Here is a 27,927-nt window from a genome sequence, read left to right as displayed (position 1 = left end):
GGACCGAATTGAGCTCTCTCTAGCATCATCAGATTTATCCATATGTCTGCTCTTCTCTTACTCCCACATATTGAGATTTCTGAACATTTTATGCGAAGTGAACATTTTATAATTCAGCAGTAATGATGAGTGCACAATAATTTTATAAAATCTGTACATTAAGTGAAAAAAACAATTTAGTTGGGAACCATTAAAGCAAATATGTGTAGGACTAAATCTGTTAAAATGTTACACATTGCTCTTTGTATTGTTGTAGAATACATTAATGGAAAACAAGTAAATATACTGATTTATAAATATATTCTATTAAATTAAGACATTTATTTTAAATGTATAGCACAGTAATGAGGCAGCAACATATGACAGATAGGACAGATCAGGTAAGGCTCTTTTGTGCAATCTTTCATTGCACAAAAGTATTATAATATGAAAGGCTACAATACAAGGTGTCACAGAAAAGTGCAAAGTTCTACACAGAGAAGTACAAAGCACAAAGGAAAGAGATATTGATGTGTAATCTATTATATCTGTGCGATAAGAGTCTTTTCTTTGAACAGTTTTAAATTTCAGTTAATGTGCGCGTTAAGAACAATTCATAGTGCTCTCTAGTGTTGTGATTAGGGATGTTAATTTTAACCGGTTAACCGACCGTTAAGAATTTTGCTGCATTGTTAAAATAGGATACGTTACGCAAATACAAATATTAGTTTTTTAAAAAAGAAAAAAAAAAAAAAACAGATGCTGCGTAGCCTATTAATAAGTCACACTTTCATTATTTCATTCAGAAATAGGCCTAATGGCGATGCAAAATGTTTACAAACATTATAATAAACACTGTAACACGACCTCACCCATATGATTTTGTATGATTTCTGTGGCAGTTAAGTTTAGGAGCGGGGTTAGGTGTGGTCCTTCCTAGAATTCCTAGAAATTTGCCACCTCGTAAAATATGTAAGATTCAGCTGACCTTATACGTCATCCGCCCGGAACTGCTTCCATTTACTAAAGTGAGCGCAAGCTAGAATAAATTGATTATTACGTTTTAAATATGGTTATTTTTCTTACAAAAACACATTAATTCGCTACAGGAGGACAATGTTGTTCAAAAGCCCAAATGGGTGATGTTCCAAGAAAATTATTGTTTAGGCGGAAAAGCAGAAAAAAAGGAAATAAAGTAGCTGTAGGCAGCATGCAATATTTTTGTGGAGTTATTAATAAATGGGTCTGACTAGGGGTGTAACGGTACGCAAAAATCACGGTTCGGTACGTACCTCGATTTTAAAGTCACGGTTCGGTTCATTTTCGGTACAGTAAGGGAAAGAAATGCAAACATTAAACTGCAGGTTGTTTATTACTATAAACTTTTTTTAACAATTTGTTTACACTTTTTTTAAATACTTTTTAATAAAATATATATAAAACAAAAAAAGAATAAGAAATAAAATACTGCTGCAAAGTTCTCCACTAAATAAAATACTCTCAGTCTCAAACCAATATCATATAATAAAAAATAATGAAAAATATAAATAAATAACTATGATTACAGTGCAGCATTACAAATCCCAGCTTGTAGGCCTGATCTAGGGCTGGGATAAACAATTATTTTTTAAACGATTAATCTAGCGATTATTTTTTCGATGCATCGATTAATCTAACAATTAATTTTTTCAGACCGATTTGATTTCGATTATCTCCCCATTAATTGACTACTAACAATTTATACATGTTGATTTACATATCTGAATGAAAAAAACATAAAATTCCTTAAAATTGCAATATATGTTTACTGCTCTTAAAATTACAAAATAAAAGACTGACTAAGAATGCATTACTTTGCACTTGTATAGACATAGCATTCAATAAAACCTTGAAACCTTGAAAACACATAGCTTACTGAAACAAGCTTACTGAACACATAGGGCCTAGCTTACTGAAAAAAGAAGTTCTTTCAGATGAAAATAACAACAACTTGATGTCTAGCATTCAATAAAAAAGGTCACCCAAAATAGATGGGTATTGAAAGAATACAGTATGTAAATGTAAACTTGAGGGCTTTAAGCTAATACAGAGTGCTTTTTTTCAAAAAAAAAAAAAAATTAACAGTGGGAGCCAGCAGCCTGTCATGGAGAAAAAAAAATCTCTGAATGCTCCACGTGAAACTTTGGCGTTCCGCCCTTTTTCTATCGTGTCTAATGATTTTGGTTAATATGCACGAGGGAGGGAGGGGGAGGGAGAGAGAGAGAGAGAGAGAGAGAGAGAGCAAGACAGCGCTCGTGTAGTTTGAAGACTGTGAGTGCGCGAGCGCGCATGAAACTTTGGTGTTTCGCCCTTTTTCTATCGTGTTTAATGATTTTGATTAATATGCACAAGGGAGAGAGAGAGCAAGAAGCGCGTGTTGTTTGAAGACTGTGAGTGGGCGCGTGCAGCCGGGGCTCTCTCTCGTACGTGCCCTGTCACTGTCACTCACCGATCAAATAACGCTTTGACAGCCACCAAAAAAAAAGATCAATGCAGAAAAACCCCTGGATTGGATATATAACGTTGGACAGAATGTTGATCCGGCCATCGCGTATATTCAGCGCACATAAGGTAAACGTTTTGCAAACGTTTTTTAGAGAAATAAAACAGGTCGACGAATCGATGCGCATATTTTGCGTCTACATATTTTTTGCGTCTACGTTATCGATGACCTCGACGCGTTGTCCCAGCCCTAGCCTGATCATATTTAAAAAATATATATATAACTTTTCCAAAGTGTAAAATGCAGCATCAACAGTTTCAGTTTTTAGACCTGCTCAGATTTAGGTATTGCGTTGGACCGATCGGAATTAAGAGCAAAGATAGACCTGTCAAACATAGTCTATTTTGTCATCAATACTGTTGATGGTGTCCTTTATCAGTAGGCTTTATATTTATGCTCAACATGAAGTATAGATATTGTTGTCGTGAAGACAAGATCCTGGTCTGTCGGCGGTCTCCCTCTATGTTACCTATAGTAGCAGCAGTGCGCCAGCGCCGCGTCAGGCACGATTCTGGTGTGTAAAGACATAGAAAACATGAAGCAGCCATCACGCAACTGACACGCAGCAGAAACGCCATGCTCACGCCATGCAGCCACTGTGTCACCGGCCTTAGAATCAGCTGCAGGGCGGGATTCGCGCTGAACGCGGAGACTTCCACCACTTAATATGTTCGTTTGGAAACACGAAAATGTACCTATGTTCCTCATACAAAATATTGCATTCGGTCATTTGGTACACACGTGCACCGTACCGAAAGCCCTGTACCGAAACGGTCCGGTACGAATACACGTACCGTTACACCCCTAGGTCTGACTGTTGGTTTGGACTTAAAAAAGCACCATCAGCTCTTTTATACAGCACATCCAATTTTGCGGATTCTTTCCCTTGCCACAACCAAACAGAAGCAATCAAATTAAGAGAACAATAAATGAGAGAAAATAAAATCATAAGGCTAAATTATGAAATTATTAATTAAAGCAGCAAATTATGCCCTATAAATGATGCATCACAGTTGTGCACTTACTATAATTTGTGACTTTAATTCTATAATATGTACTATAATTCTGTTTAAATGTTAAAATTTATTATCACCAAGCCTAAAAAGCTGCACTCTACAGAATTGGTTCATTGGATTCAATACTAATGTTTTTAATTTTACTAATACTAATTTTGGATTCAATACTTATTTTGGATTTCAATACTGATTTGAAAGGATCCACACCCTGTCATTCAGAGACGTGGGATTCGAAACACAAGCCTAAATGACATCATGAAAAGCACACCCCAGGAACATGAAGCATGGTCACACACGCACATGCAAAATTGAGTTCACAATGCCTGGCATGTCAGGTCACATACTGTACAGATTTGCACAGACACTGATGTCACAGAGGTGATGTCACATTACTAACTCCATCTGGATAGTGCTTGATACTGTGTAACTGGCCTTGTGCCTTACAGGGACAAAGCACATGCAGGCAGAGCTCTATAAAATAAGAGTAAACTTCACTAAGAAACATTCAGATCTCCTGAAGACAATTTTTTCCCACTACTAAAATGATTACAAAAACCCACTAATTTTGTACTAAAATAACTTTTTTTCATAGATATTGCATATTGGCTACCAATTCACCCTCACAACTGATAGCAATAATGGACGACGTTCTACTTTTAAAGTGACTGATCTCTGTTTGAGAAGCTAAAAAAACCCAGACCAAATCATCCCTGCGCATGACTGAAAATCAAATTACAGACTCCAGAAAAGTGCATTAGAGCTTCACCATGGTGTGTTTGCCAGAGCTGGAACCAAGCAACTGGAAAGCTCTGGTTTGACCACCACTGGCCCTCCACCGTGAATAACGTTTTAAGTTGTACTTTCTAGTAATAGCAGGTTTCTGTGGGCCATGACTGCAGCCTAAATGTGAGTTTAATTGGATGAAAGCTGAGATTTATCAGAGAATGGAGGGAAAAATAGAGAATGCAAGAAATAAGGTGGTGACTGGGGTGGATGCTGAGGGATGAAAGCAAAACATGACTAAAAAAAGTATAGAAAACAGAGAAAACCATGCATTCGGAACAAAAAAAACTGCAGTAAATTTAGTCTCACAATGATGTAGAGTTTAAGTGCTATGATATTAATGAAAAAATAAAACAGCTGAATGGGAAGTTTTCATTCAAATGGCACATTCAGAAATACATTCGTAGTGCAAATGAACTCGTCTTAGGGGTTTCAGAATTGGCAGTGCTCGTTCAGTGAGCGGGAAATTAGGACATCTTTTTCTAAATAGGTTTTATGGCTGAACCTAAGGGAAAATGGCCTTGTTTCCTTTTATGGACAATCTGGCCTAAATCACCTCCCCACTTTACTATTTGAATAAGACATATGACACAAGGGGGTCTTATACAAATGAGCAGCCCTCACATCAAAAGCTGCCAAGCTTTTCATGCCTAACAAGAGCTGGTTTTTAGACAGAAGCTTACTGGTGCGATGAGCAGTTACGCAAGAACAGGGGCGTAGATTTCGCGGGGGAAATGGGGGACGTGTCCCCCCCACTTTTAGTATCACGGAAATTCGTCCCCCGCACTTTTTCGGGCAAGTGTGTTAATATAGAGGTTTGAATAAATAAAGATTTAAACTAAAAAAGACAGGATAGTCTGCACATGACCTGATGTTTTTTTCGGACCGAGAAGGCGAAATGGACATCACGGAGCACTAAACACTCCTGCAGTGTGTGTTTCATTCATACTGCTCTCCCGCAGAAAGACATACCAGGAAATTCTTAATATGGGCAACAGCATCCAGCTATCGCTGTATGAAAACAGTTGTTTTCGGTTTTGTTTTTTTCAACTCAAAAAGAAATCTCCAGCAGGTGATAAATAAAGTGTAAGAACAATGCAGTGCTAATTGACATAGCATTTATTACAGTATAGAAACTATTCTGCCTTATTATGTGATAAAAAGTTTGTATGTGATAAAAAGTTTGTTTGTAGTATATAAACAAATCATTTTTATTTGTTATTGTCCAGCAATTACAGATTTCTAAGCCAATTAAAAGAGAAAAAAAGAAAAAAGCTAGAAATTAGAGAAAAATTAGTTGCCTTTAGTATCCACTACCAGTCAAAAGTTTTTGAACAGTAAGCTTGTTAATGTTTTTTAATTCTCTTCTGTTCTCCAAGCCTGCATTTATTTGATCCAAGTACTGCAAATCAGTGAAATTTTGAAATATATTTACTAGCCTATTTAAAATAGCTGTTTTCTATTTGATATATTTCAAAATGTAATTTATTGAGATTTCAAAGATGAATTTTGTTTTGCATCATTACTCCAGTCACACGATCCTTCAGAAATAATTCTGATATGCTGATTTGCTGCAAAAAAAAAAAAACTCTTATTATGATAATGTTGAAAACAGCTGAGTAGAATTTTTTCAGGTTTCTTTGATGAATAGACAGTTCAGAAGAGCAGCATTTATCTGAAATAGAAATATCTTGTAAAATGATGTCTTTATCATCACTTTTGATCAATTTAAAGAATCCTTGCTAAATAAAAGTATAAATTTTTATAAATTTAAATATATATACAGTCGTGGCCAAAAGTTTTGAGAATTACATAAATATCGGAAATTGGAAAAGTTGCTGCTTAAGTTTTTATAATAGCAATTTGAATACACTCCAGAATGTTATGAAGAGTGATCAGATGAATTGCATAGTCCTTCTTTGCCATGAAAATTAACTTAATCCCAAAAAAACATTTCCACGGCATTTCATTGCTGTCATTAAAGGACCTGCTGAGATCATTTAAGTAATCGTCTTGTTAACTCAGGTGAGAATGTTGACGAGCACAAGGCTGGAGATCATTATGTCAGGCTGATTGGGTTAGAATGGCAGACTTGACATGTTAAAAGGAGGGTGATGCTTGAAATCATTGTTCTTCCATTGTTAACCATGGTGACCTGCAAAGAAATGCGTGCAGCCATCATTGCGTTGCATAAAAATGGCTTCACAGGCAAGGATATTGTGGCTACTAAGATTGCACCTAAATCAACAATTTATAGGATCAACAAGAACTTCAAGGAAAGAGATTCAATTCTTGTAAAGAAGGCTTCAGGGCGTCCAAGAAAGTCCAGGAAGCGCCAGGATCGTCTCCTAAAGAGGATTCAGCTGCGGGATCGGAGTGACACCAGTGCAGAGCTTGCTCAGGAATGGCAGCAGGCAGGTGCGAGCGCATCTGCACGCACAGTGAGGCGAAGACTTTTGGAAGATGGCCTGGTGTCAAGAAGGGCAGCAAAGAAGCCACTTCTCTTAAAAAAAAACATCAGGGACAGATTGATCTTCTGCAGAAAGTATAGTGAATGGACTGCTGAGGACTGGGGCATTTAATTTGCCGATTGTTTGGGGCATCTGGAAAAAGGCTTGTCCGGAGAAGAAAAGGTGAGCGCTACCATCAGTCCTGTGTCATGCCAACAGTAAAGCATCCCGACACTCATGTGTGGGGTTGCTTCTCATCCAAGGGAGTGGGCTCACTCACAATTCTGCCCAAAAACACAGCCATGAATAAAGAATGGTACCAAAACACCCTCCAACAGCAACTTCTTCCAACAATCCAACAACAGTTTGGTGAAGAACAATGCATTTTCCAGCACGATGGAGCACCGTGCCATAAGGCAAAAGTGATAACTAAGTGGCTCGGGGACCAGAATGTTGAAATTTTGGGTCCATGGCCTGGAAACTCCCCAGATCTTAATCCCATTGAGAACTTGTGGTCAATCCTCAAGAGGTGGGTGGACAAACAAAAACCCACTAATTCTGACAAACTCCAAGAAGTGATTATGAAAGAATGGGTTACTATCAGTCAGGATTTGGCCCAGAAGTTGATTTAGAGCATGCCCAGTCGAATTGCAGAGGTCCTGAAAAAGAAGGGCCAACACTGCAAATACTGACTCTATGCATAAATGTCATGTAATTGTCAATAAAAGCCTTTGAAACGTATGAAGTGCTTGTAATTATATTTCAGTACATCACAGAAACAGCTGAAACAAAGATCTAAAAGCAGTTTAGCAGCAAACTTTTTGAAAACTAATATTTATGTAATTCTCAAAACTTTTGGCCACGACTGTATATACTGACTAAGCTTTTGAATAATATGGTGTATAATGTTGTGAAAGCTTTTTATTTCACATAAATGCTGATCTGTGGATCCTTCTATTCATCAAAGAATGCTGAAGAAAATGTACTCATCTGTTTTAAATATTGATAATCAGCAAATCAGCATATTGAGAATGATTTCTGATTAATGTGACACTGAAGACTGGAGGAATGATGCTGAAAATTCACCTTTGATCACAGGAATACATTACATTACATTTAAAATATACTAAGATAGAAAACAGTTATTTTAAATAGTATAAATATTTCACAATATTACTGCTTTTGCTGTACTTTGGATCAAATAAAGAGATTTCTTTCAAAACATTAAAAATCTTACTGTTAAAAAACTGTTGACTATTAGGTTATATAGATTATAGAAAGGTCATATTGTAATAAAATTACACACACACAGACATATATACATATATATATATATATATATATGTGTATATGTATATATATATATATATATATATATGTGTGTGTGTGATTTCTGTCCCCCTCACTTCTGAAAAGATGGCTATGCCCCTGCGCAAGAACTAGATTTTTTGCACACACTTGTCAGATTCATTCATTTCCATGATAAGCAGTGAGAGGGTTAATCTCAACGAGATGTGTCCAGGTCATAACTTACCCCAAAAGTTTAAGAATTTCCGAAAAAAAATAAAAATAAATAATATTTACAAAAAAAAAACAAAAAGAAACATTATGAAGTCTTATGATAGAGAAATTATAAGATATATATCAGCAGATATTTTTGTCTATTTTAAGATATATATATATAATAAGTGTAGTGCTTGGCGGTTTGAACAAAAATTGATATCACGTTTTTTTTCTAAATTATGCCGGTTTCCCGGTTTATGACGTTTTTCATGCATAAACAGTGTACAATGAATTTTCTGCTGGTTGATATTCCAAGACGTGCTTTTAGCCCGACAGCACTTGCATAAAATGGTTGTTTAGTCGACATTGGATTTTTGGAAACCAAAACCCTCTAAACAACCAGGCTTCTCTTTTTGGCACAAGTTCTTCTGTGTCATGTTCTACTAGTTCTGCAGCATCCATCTTCCCTTCCCTTCCCTTCCCTTTAATAATAAATTTAATAATCAAGCGGCAAAAGATTTAAACACAATAATTAGCCTACTTTTCTTGTTAAAATATTCAAAATTAAAACACCACAGACAGAAACAGTCTCGTGCCTTTTACATTTAAATCTTTATCACAAGCAATCCCACAGGTCTTAATAAACTTAGTTTTTCTGCCTCCATTAAGTGAATTTATATATTGTTTTAAACCTAGCCAAAAACCCATGTGTTGCGTGTGAAACAGCTTTAATTAGTATACATTTATTGTGAAATGACTGCCTTTCTGTGTCAATCCATGTTCATTTTTCCCGCAAACAATGCGCTTTCACTTTTATTCAGTGCCTGCAGCACAGCAAAAAAAGACTCGGTACGTAAACGATCGCTGCACTGCTGCAGACGCACTGCTCCTGGAATGCATTGACGGACCGCAACACCGCACTGCAGACGGAGTATGTGTGAAACAGGCATTATAACATAACACCAGAGCACTACTGTGTTTACCCTCACCACGCCTCGCAGTCGCTGCTTAGAAGTGCAACATTGTAAAGGGTCCGTCTGAAACAGTGAATCGCGGCCGCGGCGCAGCATAACGTTCGTTCTGAACATTGAGTAATTAAATGCATCGGTATGGCGGTATATAAAAAATTTAAATCGTAACGAAAATATACACCAGTTTTCGGTATGAACCGGTATACCGCCCAGCACTAAATCAGTGTGCACCAATTTAAAGAAATAACATTAGCTTATGGCAAATATTTAACCCTTTATGAATTCTTTTCCTTTAAAAGTGCATGTCAAATATTGGCCATTTTCTTGTTTTTATTTATTTTATTTTTTATTTTTATATATTATTGTAGCGTTTGTTGTATTAAGAAATTAGTCATTTTTCAAAATAAATAATTTTATTAATAAATAAATGCAAAGACAATACAAGAGGTATTACTAATTGCAAGAAAACTTATCGGTCCTAAAAAAAATAACAATGTAAATCATTTGTGGCTCTTAATAACTAGTTTTATACGTTTTCTTTATGCAAAGAGAGGAGAGAGGTAAAAATGTGACCTGAGAAGAGTGGCCAAGAAGTGATTGTAGGAGATGTGTGTATGAAACACACATGATGAGAAAAACTATCCCCTGAACCACCACAACATCTGTTTTTCCACACTGCCAAACATGACATCATGGGGCATCACCCTGATGAAATGCTGAGACCAATGACCACCCCAAACTTATACAGTAGATCTGATGCTCTACAACTGATTCTCTGGTCATTTCGACATCTGAAGTAAATTAAACATTTGAGGCATTTTTTCCTATTTCATATCCCACTTCAATACAGCCACAAACCAAAGTTAAATCTTGCCATCGACATACTGTTTGTTGATGAAAAAGAGAAGGATGTTCAAAATCGTCTCTGAATCTGAAGCCACACTTCAATTCACTAACCTATAGACCCAGTGGACATTAACCAGCCCACCCTTTCACTCCAGCTCTTTTCAGGTCAAACATTAGCTCATTCTCTCCCGCTGAGTTAAGGACAGTCAATTAAACCATTAGTCTGCTATAAAAAAACACTAGAGTCACTAGAGGAACAGCAGGACTGAGCAAGCCTGTATACTTTCATTAATGAGCAAACATAGAAAATGCTCTAAAGGTGTTGACAGGGAGATGGAAAGCTAGGGTTCACAACGTCCAAACAAATACTATAGCACAACACTATATCACTAGATCACTTCTGGAACTCACAGAGGGAATAATTACACTGATTAAATCAGCACTGGATTTTACGATTTTTCTTATTCCAGTCAGAACTACTTCTGTAGCACTCTCTCCTCAGCTGCAAGTATTCTCTGTATGAAAACAGTCTAAATGTTGAAATTAACAATGTTGTAGAAGTGCAGTTTAGTAATACCGTATTTTTCGGACTATAAGTCGCACCTGAGTATAAGTCGCATCAGTCCAAAAATACGTCATGACGAGGAAAAAAACATATATAAGTCGCACTGGACTATAAGTCGCATTTATTTAGAACCAAGAACCAAGAAAAAACATTACCGTCTACAGCCGCGAGAGGGCGCTCTGTGTTTTCAGTGTAGACTGCAGGATATATATATATATATAAAAACATGGTTATTTATTGTATTTTTTTTACAGTGTATACACAAATATTGGTGGAATTTCCTGTACAGCATCATGAATAATGTAATTTTTCAACCCAAATTTCACTGTTGTTATTATTTTTATAATTGGAAATAATGGAAACAGATGGCTTCAACAAAAGATAAACCATTGATTAAGAAACTTTGGGTTCACAACAGGTTTGTCTTTACACAAAAGTTATTCTTAAAAATCAATTCCCCTATGGAGAAAACAAATAAGAGTTTTTACTTTCAGGAGCCCTATTATTTCACTCTATTATGAAGCAAGCCAGGGCTTCATAACCTGAAGTTCAGTCATATTCTCCATTCAACAATTATGCTGTTCTAACTGAAGATTGCACAAATTATCACAAGAATGGTAACGGTGTTTGGAATTCTCTCAGTGAAAGTTCAAGACACTGAAGGAACCGTAAGGATTAAGCAGCGGGAAAAGGACAATATCTTCTTTCACGCAAACCAACAAGGCATGTGGTCCATGCTCTTGCTTTTGCAAAATTCAATATAATTCGATAGGGCATGCAATAACAGATTCAGTCATCAGAACAATGGCAGCAAGCTTTAGAAATGAAATCCTACTCTGCTTACCGCAAGTGATCTGATTACTTTCTGGCCAAGGGCAGCAATAACAGACGTCTACTGAACTGAAAACATTAACTAACTGAATCTAAAGGCTTCAGGGTACTGTTTGGGAAAGAGACAAGAAATTCAAGACAAGCAGGCATGGAGGAACGGCCACAGTCTTGGCTTAGCGGACCTTTACAAATGCAAGAACAAACACATTCCATTACTTTGTCAAATCTAGTATAGCATGTGTGCATCGCGTGTGTGTGTGTGTGTGTGTGTGTGTGTGTGTGTGTGTGTGTGTGTGTGTGTGTGTGTGTGTGTGTGTGTGTGTGTGTGTTTGTGCACCTGTTCTGTGTCAGTTGGCTCATGACCCTGGCTGGAAAGTCTCGGATACATCACATTTTTCCTAAAATGAGCATGTGTGTAAAGAAGAAAAGAAACTCCCAGGCTTCAAGTGTTGATTTAAAGGTCCAAAGTTCCTGACTAGTAGTATTTGCAACACAAAATATCCACATGTGATACCTAACTTACCTCTTTCCATTCAAGTCTAGTACAGTATTTTTACCACAAGCAAGTGGCAAGAAAGCAACTGTTTACATGCAGGCTTGTTTGACCAATACAATAAAAATCAGCAAATGATTCAAAAATATGAAACAGGACTGCAAATTACTGAACTGTTTTGTGTACATTTTAGGATTAGTGTTGCACGTGACAACTGAAATATCACAATATGACAGACCACTCAATCACTGCTGTTGAGCCCGACAAGGTAAACATGAGTTGTCCAACAAAACAACTGTGACATAAATACCGTTGATACATCCGTTAACACGAACGCGCCTCTGTGCAGCAACTTCACGAGACCAACACTGGCAAAGGTTGTCCGTTATGTGTCTCGTGTACAAACATGAGTCAGACTTAAAGTTTTTAGAAAACTTACCTGTTTTAAGAGAGATTCCGCTCAGTCTCTGCCTGACACGCGCGTTTCTCGTTCAGTAAAAGTTTATAACTGCAGTGAGAGAGAGAGGGAGCGCCCGCTCCACCAACTCCGCCCTCACGCGATCAGAAAAGACTCACTCCCGCCGCTCCGAGTGAGAGATCACATGTTCACATGGACAGTTACAAACGCTCTTTCCTTAGACTTTGAGCATATTATTATTTTAAATATATATATTAGAGAAAAATGCTCGCTCCATGTTCAATTAATGAACATGATATATATTTTTTAAATAATTGTTAAATTGTTCTTGTTAACTAAAGGAAGAAAATAGAACAGGAATAGGAAATTGAGAATTTATGGGAAATATATATACATTTCTTGTGTGTGTGTGTGTGTATATATATATATATATGTGTGTGTATATATATATATATATACACACACACAAGAAATGTATATATATATTTCCCATTAAATCTCAATTTCCTATTCCTGTTTTATTTTCTTCCTTTAGTTAACAATTACATAATCTTCCAGGGAGTGACATCATTTTTTGGTGGGAAAAACTGCAATGATTTTCATTTACGACATTCCTTATCATAGGGAATATTATTGAATTAATCTGCTACTTCTTTTAGCTAATTTTGGTATACATAAATTAAAATATATTTTTAATTTTAAAAGCAAAAGCTCAACAGTACCTAAAACAATATACGTTTTTTGAAAATAAGAATACCGTAAACTGTGTTAATATTTGTAAACATCTGAATGTATTTTAACTTTGTTCATTTCTGTTTTATTTTATTTTATTTAGTTGTAAATCTAAATAGTTATTAAAGTAAAAAATAAAATAAAAAGCAATGGATCTGTTGAATTTGGTGTTTTGTGGTAGTATTTGGTTTGTCTCACTTTAAAGCAATTCATCCTGTTAGATTAAAAAAAAAACATTAATTTAATGTTAATTTAAGTTACATCTCCTCATAGAGTAATGACTAACTTAAATTAAATTTAAATTTAAATTTAATTTAATTTAATTTAATGTTAATTTAAGTTACATCTCCTCAGAGTAGTGACTAACTTAGCTCTATATTTTCATCCTGTTAGGTTCAATAAGCAATTTATAATTTGTAAAAAGTGTATGAGCTTGACCAGAGCACATTTCAGAAAGTCACATGCATATTCTTTCTTCTTTTCTTTTTTTAAGTTATTAATAACAAGAATGACCCTTTTGTTCATATCTGATACACTGGAACGTCTAAGGTTACGTATGTAACCCTGGTTCCTCGAAGGAACGAGACACTGCGTCGAGAACGAATGGGGAACGCGTACAGCGTGGCGTCTCTGAATAACGTGTATAATCAGTCCAATGGAAGGGCGAGACGTCATAGGCGGGTCACGTCAGAGACCAGGAAGCATAAAAGCATGAGCGGTGAAGCCGGTAATCAGCCTCAAAGGATGAAGCAAGCGCCGGCCAGAGATGCCGGAAGTGTGGCACTGCGACGCAGCGTCTCGTTCCTTCGAGGAACCAGGGTTACATGTGTAACCTTAGATGTTCCTCTTCAGGAACTCGAGCTGCGTCGAGAACGAATGGGGAACGAGAATGCCCACGCTGCCAGACTTTCAAATCTCTGCCTAGTGTGGAAGAGCACAGCTAAAGCAAGAGAAGGAGCCTGACAGAATTCGGGGACAACCCGTCCAATGGCCAAACTTTAGAAGGAGTGAGTCTTGACCCCCAGGAGAGGGGAGATCAGAGGACTCGAGGCTTAGGATAACATCCTGATCACCGCTTAGCATAAGCTTCTTCTGGCCGGAGACCTCAGCCTCAGCGCACCATGGAGGAAACATGTAAACAGAGGGTTTCTGCCCACTGACTGGCCACCGAGAGGGGCGCGGTAGGCCACCATGGCCGCCACGTAGACCTTCAGGGTGGAGTGGGTCAACCCTGCGGAGAGCCTGCAGGAACTCCAGCACTGTACCATCCAGGCAGTTAACTGGGTCGAGCTGGCGGTCTCCGCACCAAGAAGTGAAAAGCTTGTACAGAAAAATGTACAGATGAAGCCTCGGCCATGTCTTTACTATGACGTCCAGCCCCAGTGGAGCTGGATGAGTCAGAGGAAGCCAGAGGGGACAGTGCGATGTCTCTCGAGTCGCAAACAGATCCACCCGAGTCTGGCCAACATCTCCAACTCTGCTTCATCACCTCAGTGTGAAGCCGCCATTCCCCGGGCCTCGGCCCCTGCCTCAACAGGATGTCTGCTCCCATATTAAGATGCCCAGGAATGTGAACTGCTCTGAGCGAGAGGAATTCGTCCTGGGCCCACACAAAGATCTGGTACGCTAGTTATATAAACGGCGTGACTGCAGACCTCCTTGGTGGTTGATGTAAGAGACCACCGCTGTGTTGTCAGTGCGCACCAACACATGGTGACCTCTTAGGTCTGGGAGAAAATAACGAAGTGCACGAAGCAGGCCAGCATCTCCAGGCAGTTGATGTGCCATGTCAGATGGCGACCACTCCACAGACCACGGGCAGGCTGGCCAATCATGACCGCACACCAGCCGGTGAGGGACGTGTCCGTCGCTAGCATCACGTGGCGACAAGGAGCTCCCAGCACCGGGCCCTGGGACAAGAACCAAGGCTTCCTCTGATACACCAGTCCTCGGACTTGGCCTGTGCAGGCGTGCTAAACTTCAGTCCCCTGACTGAGAGGTTCAAAAAGCACAGATCTAGAAAAGGACACAACACCTCATCCTTCCTCGGAACAGTGAAGTACCGGCTGTAGGACCCGGACTCTGCAACCCAAGGAGGGACCACCTCGATGGTCTCTGTCCTCAGAGAGAGTCTACTTCTGTTCCATTACCAGAGCCTGCTTGGGGCCCACCAGAACTGGATTCTGTGGCCTCTTACTACAGTGTGCAGGACCCACTGAGACACATTTGGCAGTAGTTTTCACGCTGCGATACAGTCTACTAAGGGAATCAGCCTCTCAAGACTGATCTCTGGTTGCATCAGAGCAATAAGCTCGGTGCCCTGAAGCGGCGCACCGGCAGCAGACGGCCGAACTAGCTGCTCTTGAAACCTCCCAGGAGGTCGCGAGCCTCTTAGCACCGCTACGATTCCGGGCGGTAACTGAGAGAAGCGCTCGCTGGAGACCACTGCGCCCTGGAACACCAGCAGGGTTGGCAGATCGATCTCCTGAGGGCACTGAGGAGAGACGGGCACCGTGTAATGCGGTGTACACCGCTCTTCCCCAGAGGGGCCTGCCCTCCGAGGTCCTGAGCCGCAGCATCAGGACTCTCGTATCTGAAGTCTCCTAAAAACGACGGTCCTCAGACCCACATCGTCTGCTAGGAAGACTAGACCACAGCCTGCTCGGGGCAGGACCCTGTGAAGTACACTTGGCAGGGGCTCCCACACCGCCATGTGACCTCCTAAGGGAACCAGTCTCGCGAGACTGGCCTCTGGTGCGCCTAGAGCCACTAGCTCGGTGCCCTGAAGTGGTGGACCGGCAGGGGATGACCGTACTAGCTGCTCTAGAGACCTCCGTAGAGGTAGCTAGCCTCTCAGCATCGCTACGTTTCCGGGCGATAACTGAGAGAAGCGCTCCTGAGGGCACTGAGGAGAGACAGGCACCGTGTAATGCGGTGTACACCACTCTTCCCCAGAGGGAGCTGGCCCTCAAAACATCCTAGGCCTAGGCGTCAGGACGTTATGATGAAGGCTATCCAGCGAAAACAACAGTCCGTAGAACTGCTTTCCACTAGAAGCGTTCGGCCTGGGAGCGCCACTCTGAAAAAGTGACACCCCCGGCACGTGGGCATGGAACATGGTTGGGACTGCTCCGCCCAGTAGGATGAGCCGTCTCCAACCCGTTCGCAAGATCATGTGCGATTCCTGCTAACGCGGTCGCCGCCATGCCTCAGCACCAGCGAGACCGCGACCGCAAGATCACATGCATGGACACAGTCCTCGGAGCGTGCCCGGTGAGAACGAACGCGGGCTTCCGACCACCGAGAGCGGGCGCCGGATCTGGTGGCTAAGAAAGAAGATAGGGACTTGCCCGTCTTACATTCCTTCCAGCAGATCCGAAAGCGAATCCCGCGAGCACAACCACCGCTCCGCCTCGGCGAAACCGGGGCTGGCACCACGAGAAACACCAGTGAAAGCTCTCTCCTCAAAGAGAGCCTTCTATGGGAGGCCGTTTGAGGCGAAACCCATTGAAAACTTGTGATACACACTGAAACACTTTGTCGTACAAGTGAATCACTTGTGATACACACTGAAACACTTGCGATACACACTGAAATACTTGCGTGTACAAGTGAATCACTTGCAATACACACTGAAACACTTGCGATACACACTGAAAAACTTGCGTGTACAAGTGAATCACTTGGGACACACACTGAAACACTTGCGATACACACTGAAACACTAGTGCGTACAAGTGAATTACTTGCGCATACATGTGAAACACTATATATCTTTGCAAATATATGAAAGACATGCGGTTACATAGAAACTCTTTGCATATGCCCTGTAATCGCCCACGTACTGTTGTGCCTGCGCAAAGACTGCACTTTCAAACATTCCCGTGTGTGAGAGAGCATAAACATTTTCAGTGTGTCCGGAAGTCGTTTCATTGCAACAGGAAGTTATAGCTCAAATATTCTCCACGTATATGGCTCCTTCCACACTTGTTTAAAAAATGAGGTATTTGTTGTTATTCTTTACACTAGGCTTTTTCGTATGTGATCACTCGTGTGTTATTGCCAATTCAGATTTTTTTTTTTTTACATTTTCTTTCCCGTGTCCTTCGGTTCATTTAGTCCGAATATATGAGTTATAACTTCCGGTTAGTGGGTTTAATTGTATTTATGTAAAAAAAAATATATATATATATTTATATATATTTTTTTTATTTTTATTTTATATTATTATTAATTTTTTCTCACGTTTTGAAAGGGTAAACTCTGGTTCACACTCCAATACAGTAGGTGGCGATAATGCACCTAACTTTGGTGCTACCCGCCATAAAACCGAAGAAGAAGAAGTAGTATAACTTCCGGTTGCAATGAAACGACTTCCGGACACACTGAAAATGTTAATGCTCTCTCACACGCGAGAATGATTCAACCTTTTTATATATTTGCACAGATATATAGTGTTTCACTTATACGCACAAGTGTTTCAGTGTGTATTGCAAGTGTTTCAGTGAGTATCGCAAGTGTTTCAGTGTGTATCGCAAGTGTTTCAGTGTGTATCGCAAGTGTTTCAATGAGTACCGCAAGTGTTTCAGTGTGTATCAAGTTTTTAAAGGGTTTCGCCTCAAACGGCCTCCCATTGGGCCTTCTGAGAGTGAAACAAAGGCTCGCATCGCAGCCGTCAACTCCCTCGAGAGCTGACACTGCGCGCTTCACTCTCAAGCAGACAACACACGAGCTGCGTGTGTCCCTACCTTTTTTTTTTTTTGGCAGGGAAAACACATAGCCTGAACGCTGCCTGGTCTCGCCCAAAACTTCTCTTGATTGAAGCTTTGACAATGGAGTTTATCAGTGGACAAACGACACTAAATAAGACTCAAACAGATAGCGACTGACACACACACAGAGCGCTTGCTGAAGACACAAGGCTGATTACCGGCTTCACCGCTCATGCTTTTATGCTTCCTGGTCTCTGACGTCACCCGCCTATGACGTCTCGCCCTTCCATTGGACTGATTATACACGTTATTCAGAGACGCCACACTGGACGCGTTCCCCATTCGTTCTCGACGCAGCTCGAGTTCCTGAAGAGGAACAGGACCTGACCGCTTATAAATCTGTGCTGACAGAACACCATGTAGAAGTAATAACTCAACAGGAAGAAAATAAACACACTGATATGTATCAGGGGTTTTCACTCCCTCAAACCACTGGTCCATAATATCTGCTGAAATAGTGTGGTTCTGCTCACATTTATGTGCAGTATAATCGACTCTTTAGCGTCCCCGTGTGGCTATCGATGGAACATCTTTGTCATTAATATTGCAGGGACTTCACTTGTGAATAGCTTAAGGCCACTGTCTGCTAATAAGCACGCCAGTGTTACAAATCTGGGTGTCATTTCTCATTCTGAATTGAAATCTGATTAGCAAATTAATGCTATCGTGATAAATAGCTTCTTCCAAATGAAAGCTACTGCAAAGCTTAAATCTGTCCTCTGGGTTCTTCTCTGTCAGAATGCTCTAACACAATTTGTAGTGCGAAAACCACTTGAAAATAAAATTGAATTCAGTGGTAGATGAATAAACAACATAATCCAACATCAAATATTAAAAAAAAATGTTATCTTTATTACATCTAAATATTCTAATAGTAATAACTTTTGCCTCCATAAGGTCTCTTACATTTACACACAGTTCTACATATTATCATGGCACAGTTTTTTGTGCTTAGTAGCACAGATCACGGTTGTACACTAAACTGACGTAGTTGTACAAGACATCATGGAACATACATTAATTTTTACATTAATTAGGTTACAGCAATGAGACCAGACAAAATGACGATTTTGTGTTTTCCAATGCACAGAACATTATTTGTGTTTTTTACTTTTACACTGCTATTGTTTTTTTATTAGCCTTTTCAGCCAATATGTGATTTAGTAACACCTTTTTATTTGGCTGAAAAACTGAGGTGACTATAATAACATGCCAATATGAAAAACATGAATAATAAAATCATAAAAAGATGATTCAAGTTCTCAGCAAATCAGACCTTAAACACGCTTTACTGTTTAAAAACAGCAGACACTGAAAAGTAAAGTCTTTGGCTCACACTCAATCCCACACAAAACGCAAATTCAATTTGTCGAATGATAATGAACCAGTGACTTCAAATGCAACAGCTTGTCCAAACAACGGTCTTGGAATCCACTGACCCAGATATGTCTTAAGGAGTAACACCTCCTTGCAATATTCTATCTATGGCTACAGTTTACATTAACAAATATGCACAAACATACACGCCTACACCCATGAGTCAGGTGAGGCTGGGTAGGGCTGAGTTCTGTATGAAGGCCTTCGTGTGGTGGAGTAGAAGTCCACGTAGTTGGTATTGGGTTTGAGCACCTGCCTCTCGCTCACCACGGGATAACGAACCGGCTCGTCCAGGTACGAATCCTCGTAGCCCATCGGAGATGACAGGTACATTCCAAAAGTGTCATAGGTGCTTTGATTTCCCTCCTCTGGGTAGTAGAGCCGGCCATGCTGAAAGAGGAGACCATCATTTACACATTTAATAATAATAAAAATAATTAAAAAAAAAAAAAAACCTGACCATACAGTAATCAACAAAAATCAAGTGACTTCATCTGAAAATGTATATATATATATACCGTATATATATATATATATATATATATATATATATATATATATATATATAGTACAGACCAAAAGTTTGGACACACCTTCTCATTCAAAGAGTTTTCTTTATTATCATGACTATGAAAATTGTAGAGTCACACTGAAGGCATCAAGGGCTATTTGACCAAAAAGGAGCGTGATGGGGTGCTGCGCCAGATGACCTGGCCTCCACAGTCACCGGACCTGAACCCAATCGAGATGGTTTAGGGGTGAGCTGGACCGCAGACAGAAGGCAAAAGGGCCAACAAGTGCTAAGCATCTCTCGGGGAACTCCTTCAAGACTGTTGGAAGACCATTTCAGGTGACTACCTCTTGAAGCTCATCAAGAGAATGCCAAGAGTGTGCAAAGCAGTAATCAAAGCAAAAGGTGGCTACTTTGAAGAACCTACAATATGACATATTTTCAGTTGTTTCACACTTTTTTGTTATGTATATAATTTCATATATAATTCCATATGTGTTAATTCATAGTTTTGATGCCTTCAGTGTGAATCTACAATTTTCATAATCATGAAAATAAAGAAAACTCTTTTAATGAGAAGGTGTGTCCAAACTTTTGGTCTGTACTATATATATATATATATATATATATATATATATATATATATATATATATATATATATATATATATATATATATATATATATATAATGATCTAAAGGAAAATAATTTGTATTTATTGTCTCTTTTTTCGTAGAAAAGACTATTTTTTATTTTAGTATCACTAAGATACTAAATATTACTAAAACTAATATATTAAATATTTTATTTTACATTTTTTTTAGTTTTAGTAATCCTGTTGAGTGTTTTTGTCATTTTTATTAGTTTTTGTTTAGATAGTTTTTTTAAAAATCAAAATTATTAAATGATTAAGTACATCAAGTTAAATGAAAATGAGAAATGTTTTATCTTATATCAGTTGAAGATCATTTTATTTCTGTCTTAATTTTAGTTAACTATAATAACCATCATTACCATAACAATTCCATACTAAAATCATCTTATCCTATATTTTGTGATTTATGTCAGAAAGAGACAATCTCAAATCGTCATCCTGTTTTAATTGTTTTCATTGAAAACCTAATATTTGTAAAAAATATCAGCATTACAGCTTTAAAAGTTTAGCAAAAAAAACTTTTTACTAATTATCACATGCAGTTTGTCTCTTCAGACTCATATGTAAAATAAAATCTGTAGCATTGATTGCATGTGAATTTAAAAATTTTCCCAACATACATTAATATCAACACTCTGACATTAACTGATGAAATCTTACAAAAAGTAAATATTCTACCTTAAATCTTAAAAAAAAAAGAATTTTCTAAGTTGTGTGCTACCAAACCCAGATGCTTTGCACCACAGATTTTTGTGGGGAATTATCAAGGAATAAACCCAATGGATTACGTAAACTTCATCTGTTGGGATTCAACGCATTAAATCAAAGTCAATGGTTATCATTTGGAGAGGGCATATAGCATCTGGCTTCAGATTCAGCAATTTCTTCCTCCTTCCTTCCTTTCTTCACCTCACCTGTGATATGCGGGACTCCTCGGCTGAAGGAGAGGGATAAGAACTGATAAAATAGGCAGACTGTTTTCCAGACCCTAAACACAGATGAACACAAATTTTGAACACAAAGTATCTATCGTATGAATAGAATGAATACTTTTCTATTTACCAGGAAGGGTGGAAACGGTTCAACAGACCTAATGAAGACCTCACTCACACTGAATCTGTATTCTAAATCACAATCACATAATCAGACCTCCAGGCCGAAGTACCACCAATCAATAAAGAGTAACTACGGAGGTCAAGTGCTCTTAAATAAATGACCATTACAGCTTCCAACCAGACAGGGGAATAAAACTGATTGCTCTATTAGTTGAAGAGAGCACGGGTGAAATATCTATTAGCACATCAGTCCAGCTTCTTGATTCACAGACAGATTCATCTGTTGTTTTTCCAATGTATATATTCCAATGGCATTTGATTGGATCTTGACAAGGATTGTCAGGGGATGAACTTAATATTAATATTGTTTTACTCTGAATGCACAGCACTGATCACATCAGTAGAAAAGTCAAATCAGAAATCAGATTATTGTATTACATTGTGACATTGTTACATTTCTTTAATATAACATGAATTGTGGATAATTAGGGTCTGGGTATATTTTTTAAAATGTTGCCTTTTGTCTGTTTTGAAGTGGATAGAGGACTCAAGGAAGGCTCACCTGTATACTGACTTGTGTTTCTGTTTGCATCTCCATAATAATTATGAAGTTGCATAGACGACTGGGTCCTCCGCTGATTTAAGCGATGACCTCTTATACCCAACATGGCAGGGGAAGATGTGGCACTGCCTCCTAAATGTGGAAAAAGTGAGTCATTTCTCTGTAGCTTTTACAGAATTACATTTCCTATAATTCCTTGCTGTTATAAAGGCCCACCTGATTGGATAACAGGCGACATCTGCAAGTTGCTGGTTGGCAGAGTAGGTTGGGAACGGTAACGGTCTCGTTCCAGTGTTGACACTGGTGTGATGAAGTGGTTCTGGTTCCATCCATCCTGATGAACCATAGAACACACAGTTATACTGTTATTATACATCTCAGGTGATGCAATTACAAAAGGTCAACCGAGATAAAGTATTTTCAATCAAACTCAATTTCAAGTCATTTAGTTACAAAATTCTTCAATACATCAAAAAAAAAAAATATATATATATACCTTTTTGTAGAGGGTGCGCAGATCTCTGTACTGCCACAGAGTATTTAGCACCTGAGCTGCTGCCTTGACCACCTTCATGGAGTACCTGCCACAGATAATAAGATATAATTAAAGATATACTAGGACATTCAAAGAATAAAATGGATTATGTTATGAAACAGTGTGGGAACGCCAATGGAAAATATAAAACCGCCCACTTCAAACAGCCCATAAAAAAAGGTATGCACCTCTCCCCACGTCCTCTGCTGATAGTAACCAGTTTGTCGATGCCGCCCGTCTGGGCGAGAGCACGGGCGTTCTCCATATTCCTGCTGGTGACCTCATGCAGTGCACAGCAGACCGCCGCCACCGTCTCATCCGACAGCAGGGACGGCCCATTGCCAGGGAGACGGGTCACCAGGTCCCGCATGGCGTATTTTCCTTTCAAAGCAAACAAATTCAGCAAATGTTAATTTTAGAAAATGCAATGCAGTTTTTAATGGCCATAAAAAAGGTATGTGAAGCATTGGACTGAGTTCATTGCAATAAGTTTGAGTGACTGACCAATGAGTTCCTTGTTCCTGGCATCAAGAGCCATGTTCCGTAGAGCAGTGGCCACAGAGCAGACCACCCTGTCATTATCCATTCTTAGTAGCTCCACCAGTATGGGCAAACCCTTCTCTTTACGTACAGCAGCACGGATGTAGGCTGCAAACTGAATGGTGAAAGAGAGAGAAAAAGAAGGTTATTATCTTTCAGTTAGCAAGAATTTGCATCAACATTTACTGAATTTTAAAAACTATGAAAGTGATGCAATCCAAACACTATATCTAGGTGTCTACTCCTAACTTTAGAAGCATTTCCAAAATAAAGGATGCAACGAAAAGAAAAGAAAATCTGTTGCTGTATTAGTACCTTGAGACTACATCTGGTCAAATAGTGTGTGTATGTGTGTGTGTGTGTGTGTGCAGGACATACTCTTCCTCCACCAGCTAATTATGGCATCCATATAATTCAGTTCTATTTTGTACACTGTGGCTGTATAATTCAGTTTATGTTATAGTGACCACAAGCAGCCTACCCTCCAGGTTCCGGCGGAGAGATTCTGCAGAGACCCAGCTGCTCCTTCCAGCGTGGCTGGGTTTGAGCTCTCTGCCAGCAGAGTGAGGTAAGGTTTTACCACAGATGGATGCCACAGCATCTCTGCGCCCTTTGGACTTCCAGAAAATCCAGGAATAGGCCCCACACCATCCCACTGCATCACAGAAATGGGAACATTCAGTAAAAATAACTTTCTGTAGCAACTAATAAATTGGCTTCTGTAAACATTCTGTAAACAAAATTTGAAAAACAAACATATTTGTAAATATAAAAATATATTATTATATATTAATATATATATATTTTTTATTATTGTATTATTAGTAGTAGTAATATTGTTATTATATAATCATTAATTATTAAAAATGACAAATAATAAAAAAAATTAAATAATAATTTTATAGAGGCTGCATTCAAAATCAAATATTTTATACAAATATAAAGTAAAACAAACTTTTACAGCTGAACTGAAATGAACTGAAAATATGAATTTCCATAACTTTTTTGAAGTTTTTATTAATTTCCGTTGTTTCCAGAGCTGGAAATGTACTCATGTTTCCAGGTTTTCCATGACTATAGGCTGAAATGAATTTCTCTTTTACACAATCCCAAATCATTTGATAACTGAGCACAAAAGCAGTCATAAGTTTTCAGAACTTGAAATCCAAGCTCATTTTATTTAGTGATCACTCACCTGCTGATCCTGCCAGGACCTCTTCTTCTTCTTCTTTCTGAGCCCCCAGCAGCTGTAGTCGGCCTGCTTACTGGAGGAGTCAGGGCCCAAGAGCGTGTCCAGATCCTGGGTTCCATTCAGCCGAGACGGAGGCATCTCCAGCTCAAGACGGTATGACAGGTTCCTCAAAGTGCACACACAGTTTTCCACAATCTAAAAACACAAGAAAACAAAAAAGGGTAAGGAAGAAAATATTGATTTTGGACATCAACAGGCCCAAGCATCATTACATTCAAAAATCACAATTTTGTTCCATTTAAGAAAAGTCAGATGGGTTAAATTAAAAACAACAATCATTATTTTTATTATTACTAATTATTATTATTCAAATTATTTCAAATAAATTTAATATAAAATATTTGTAATATTTTTGGGGGGATTCCTCTTCCTCTTCCAGGAAGCTTTTCAATGCTTCCTGTTCCAGCAGATGGCATGCTAAGACTAACATTTTGTAAAGAAATAACAAAAGCTGCACAATGCTGTGCTCCACCACTAGAGGCACTAAATATTTTTTGGCCCTTCAAGGAGTGGCACAGAAAACATGTAACACCTTTTTATAAGAAACATTAGGCTCTGCCAGTTCTCAGCTGTCATTGGATATACAGACAGAAAATTAGTCAAATATCTGGCAAGAATGTATCAAGCATGTTCCAAATATTACCAGCCGTTTATAGACTGATGTACATCAGAACTGTATGGTTTTATTCTGCATGCAATAACAAGAATATGTCTAACCTTGCTGTCATAATCAGAGGTGTTTACACAGGTTTTGATTATATAAAGGAGGGAATCAATCAGCCCTTCACAGCAACGCATCTGTCTTCTGGCCTCTTCTCCAGCTGAGCTCAGGTTCCTGAGACTCACACACACATACACATCAGCATCATGTGGTCAACAACGCAATCTGATTAAGATAAAACAATCAATCACACTTGAAAATGCAAATAGTTATCAACTCTTGATGATGAAGAGTAATGCAGCTACTACTAGTGTTGTGCAAAACTATATATTTTAAAAATCAACTAGTCAGCAGGTTATCTAAATGACTATTGATTAATCGATCTTAACAGGAAGTCCTGTATAATTAGGCTGGTACACCTGATCAGATGTTTTTTACATTAAACACACCTGAGGCAACCAGTGGTGTTCCTCAGCACCAAAGATGAGTGCAGTTTGAGTTTCTGGTCCTCTCGCTGAGGGGCCGCACCCCACCCCGAGTGAGGGATAATGACCGTGTTGGTAAGTGGCCCGAGAGCGTCCCGAGTGATTGTCATCTTCACAGAATCACATGACGACAGGTTCCACAACACTCCTGTCAAGGCATGACCCCAAAAACGTAGTATATAACATATTAAATGCAAAAGTATAGTATTAAATATAGAGAACTAGTGTCACTTTAATATAAAATGAAGGAATCTATTATACATTTATTAAAAAAAAAAAAAAAACGCTACTTACTGTACACTGGCAAATTTTTTAGTTTGACATTGATATTGACTCAATATGCAAACACCATGTTAAAGTGAATTTTGCATTCAATGTCCCCTTCAACAATGGAGTTTGGATTGATAAGAGGGTGAATAAGAATTTTTAGGTGAACTCCTTTAGCTATAATAAGAAATTCAACACACTTGATTATTTAACATAGCTCATTTGAAAAAAGAGAGACACATTCAGAGGTGTGTAATAAAACTGTAAAGAGGCAGTGGGAGTGTAACAAAAATCCCGGAGATAGAGATCATTAACACGAAATAGTCCCTGTGGTTGTGAGTATGTGTGTGAGGCATGAGTGGAAGAGAGCTCTGCCTTTGATGAACAAACCTGCTGCCAGCCTCTGTTTGAGAAATGACAGTAAGAATACACTGTATACATCAAGAAAACTGCTTGGGAGAGTAGAATCTCCTCATATCTATCTAGCAATACTTGGTATATCCAGCTTGGAGAGAGTGTGCGTGTGTGCAAGTTTGTGTCAGCTCAGCTTTTAATCAAATTTTTGTCCCTCCACATTAATCACAGCCACGAGTTCCATTGACTGTAATCTCTGTAAAATCTGAGCTTCACAGTGCAAACTGATCTCACCACAGAAAGCAAGTTGAACAGAGTAAGAGGGAGAGAAAAAGCTGAAGAAAGCCTCTATTATAGCAGTCAGACATGTGACCTCACACACCCACTCACCGGTTACGAGCTCTCGCACTTCAGTGTCTGGAGTTTTCTTCAACAGACGAACCAAAGCTGGGATTCCACCGGAATTCCTCACACACACTTTATTATCATCTGTGGCTTTTCCATACACTAGGTTCCGCAGAGCTCCGCAAGCATTCCGCTGAACTTCCAGGGTTTTGTGGTCAAGCAAATCCACCAGGTGCCGGATCCCCCCCAGTCGACACACCTGAAAACATACAGTAAGAGAGTGCAAGTGTTCACAGTTATGCTTCTGAGGCGTGCTTTTCTGTCTGTTTATGCAGTCTGCAAATGCAAAGTAACTAAATACAAACATTTTCCAGTAGCTTGTTATTAATTGAAATGCTATTTCAAACACTGTAGTTTTTCCAGCAATGACCGATAATTTGGCCAACAATATAACATTTTATTCTGACTTTTTTTTAATGTGAACCATCTGAACAAACTGATTCTATTTAATCACTAATGCACTGGTTCGAGTCCCTACTTCTTACTTCTTTTATTGTATTTATTAAATACTGGTGTTCATTTATGATTTCAAACCGCAGAATTTTATAATGTTATATTAGCTTTTTGAAACCTACGTTTATCCGTTCAAGTTTAATTTGCTAATTAAGATCCCCATTGTTTCTAGGTCAGAGAAATATTACTTTGATTATAAAAATAAACTACAGTTACATACATTTTATATATATATATATATATGCTTCTAAGGCATATAATAGTATAATATATATATATTATACTGTACAGTATATCCGATATGTTTTAGATTTAAAGGAACAATTTGTAAGATATTTGCAGTAAAATATCCAAAAACCAATAGGCTAGTGTTATATATTTTGTTGATTACTAACAATATCTCTAATGTTTTCAACTACTTGTAAATCATGAGAAAATTCCCATTCTAAACAGTGACATGGGGCAGTGCAGTCGCCTGTCAATGACATGAGTTACCCTTTGTTACCACCTTTACTGACACATGACAACAGTGTCGTGGACAAATGCGGAAGTAGCTTCGCAACAAACTTCAACTAGAAAGAGATGCCGATCTCGCTTGTGTTTTACTCGACAGGTGAGTTGTTTTGATTTGTATCTTTACAGAAAACGTATGCTATTATAACGATCAATAAGATTAGCATTATGGGGCATATACGCCAAACGCGGGGCATCGCATCTCTAGACCCGCGCGAGGACGCATCTGATCCATCGTCTGATCGTGTCTTTGCATTGACTTTGTATGTAATCTACTCACGCAAATCGTTGAACTCGCATTAAATCCATGATTTATCTTTCCTTCTGATTGATGGCCGTCAGCGGTTGGGTAAAAGACAACAAATCCCATCATTCCACACTCCTTCTTAGCGTCATCAAAC

General features: G+C 38.7%; 2 protein-coding genes across 5 annotated transcripts in view; both read right to left on the bottom strand.

Annotated features, from left to right (window-relative positions):
* The window catches only part of LOC132152061 (protein TANC1-like), a 97,974-nt gene extending 85,430 nt beyond the window's left edge, over positions 1 to 12,544 (bottom strand). For all 3 annotated transcript variants that reach the window (XM_059560713.1, XM_059560715.1, XM_059560714.1), the window contains exon 1: positions 12,419 to 12,544. The gene's annotated coding sequence lies outside the window, so the exon portion shown is untranslated. The remainder of the gene's footprint in view (positions 1 to 12,418) is intronic.
* Positions 12,545 to 18,755: 6,211 nt separating this feature from the next.
* Positions 18,756 to 27,927, bottom strand: part of LOC132152059 (plakophilin-4-like) — a 35,769-nt gene continuing 26,597 nt past the window's right edge. For both annotated transcript variants that reach the window (XM_059560711.1, XM_059560712.1), the window contains exons 11-22: positions 26,546 to 26,759; positions 25,499 to 25,682; positions 25,106 to 25,223; positions 24,332 to 24,523; positions 23,618 to 23,791; positions 23,101 to 23,251; positions 22,785 to 22,977; positions 22,558 to 22,642; positions 22,278 to 22,395; positions 22,062 to 22,193; positions 21,359 to 21,432; positions 18,756 to 19,668 (exon numbers count right to left, since the gene is read on the bottom strand). In XM_059560711.1, coding sequence (XP_059416694.1) covers positions 19,429 to 19,668; positions 21,359 to 21,432; positions 22,062 to 22,193; positions 22,278 to 22,395; positions 22,558 to 22,642; positions 22,785 to 22,977; positions 23,101 to 23,251; positions 23,618 to 23,791; positions 24,332 to 24,523; positions 25,106 to 25,223; positions 25,499 to 25,682; positions 26,546 to 26,759 — 1,875 coding nt within the window. In that variant the 3' untranslated portion in view covers positions 18,756 to 19,428. The remainder of the gene's footprint in view (positions 19,669 to 21,358; positions 21,433 to 22,061; positions 22,194 to 22,277; positions 22,396 to 22,557; positions 22,643 to 22,784; positions 22,978 to 23,100; positions 23,252 to 23,617; positions 23,792 to 24,331; positions 24,524 to 25,105; positions 25,224 to 25,498; positions 25,683 to 26,545; positions 26,760 to 27,927) is intronic.

This window comes from Carassius carassius, chromosome 10 (genome assembly GCF_963082965.1).
Source record: "Carassius carassius chromosome 10, fCarCar2.1, whole genome shotgun sequence".
NCBI classification, from domain to species: domain Eukaryota; kingdom Metazoa; phylum Chordata; class Actinopteri; order Cypriniformes; family Cyprinidae; genus Carassius; species Carassius carassius.
The sequence above is the reverse complement of the archived record's forward strand: the minus strand, read 5'-3'. Positions and strand labels throughout refer to the sequence as shown.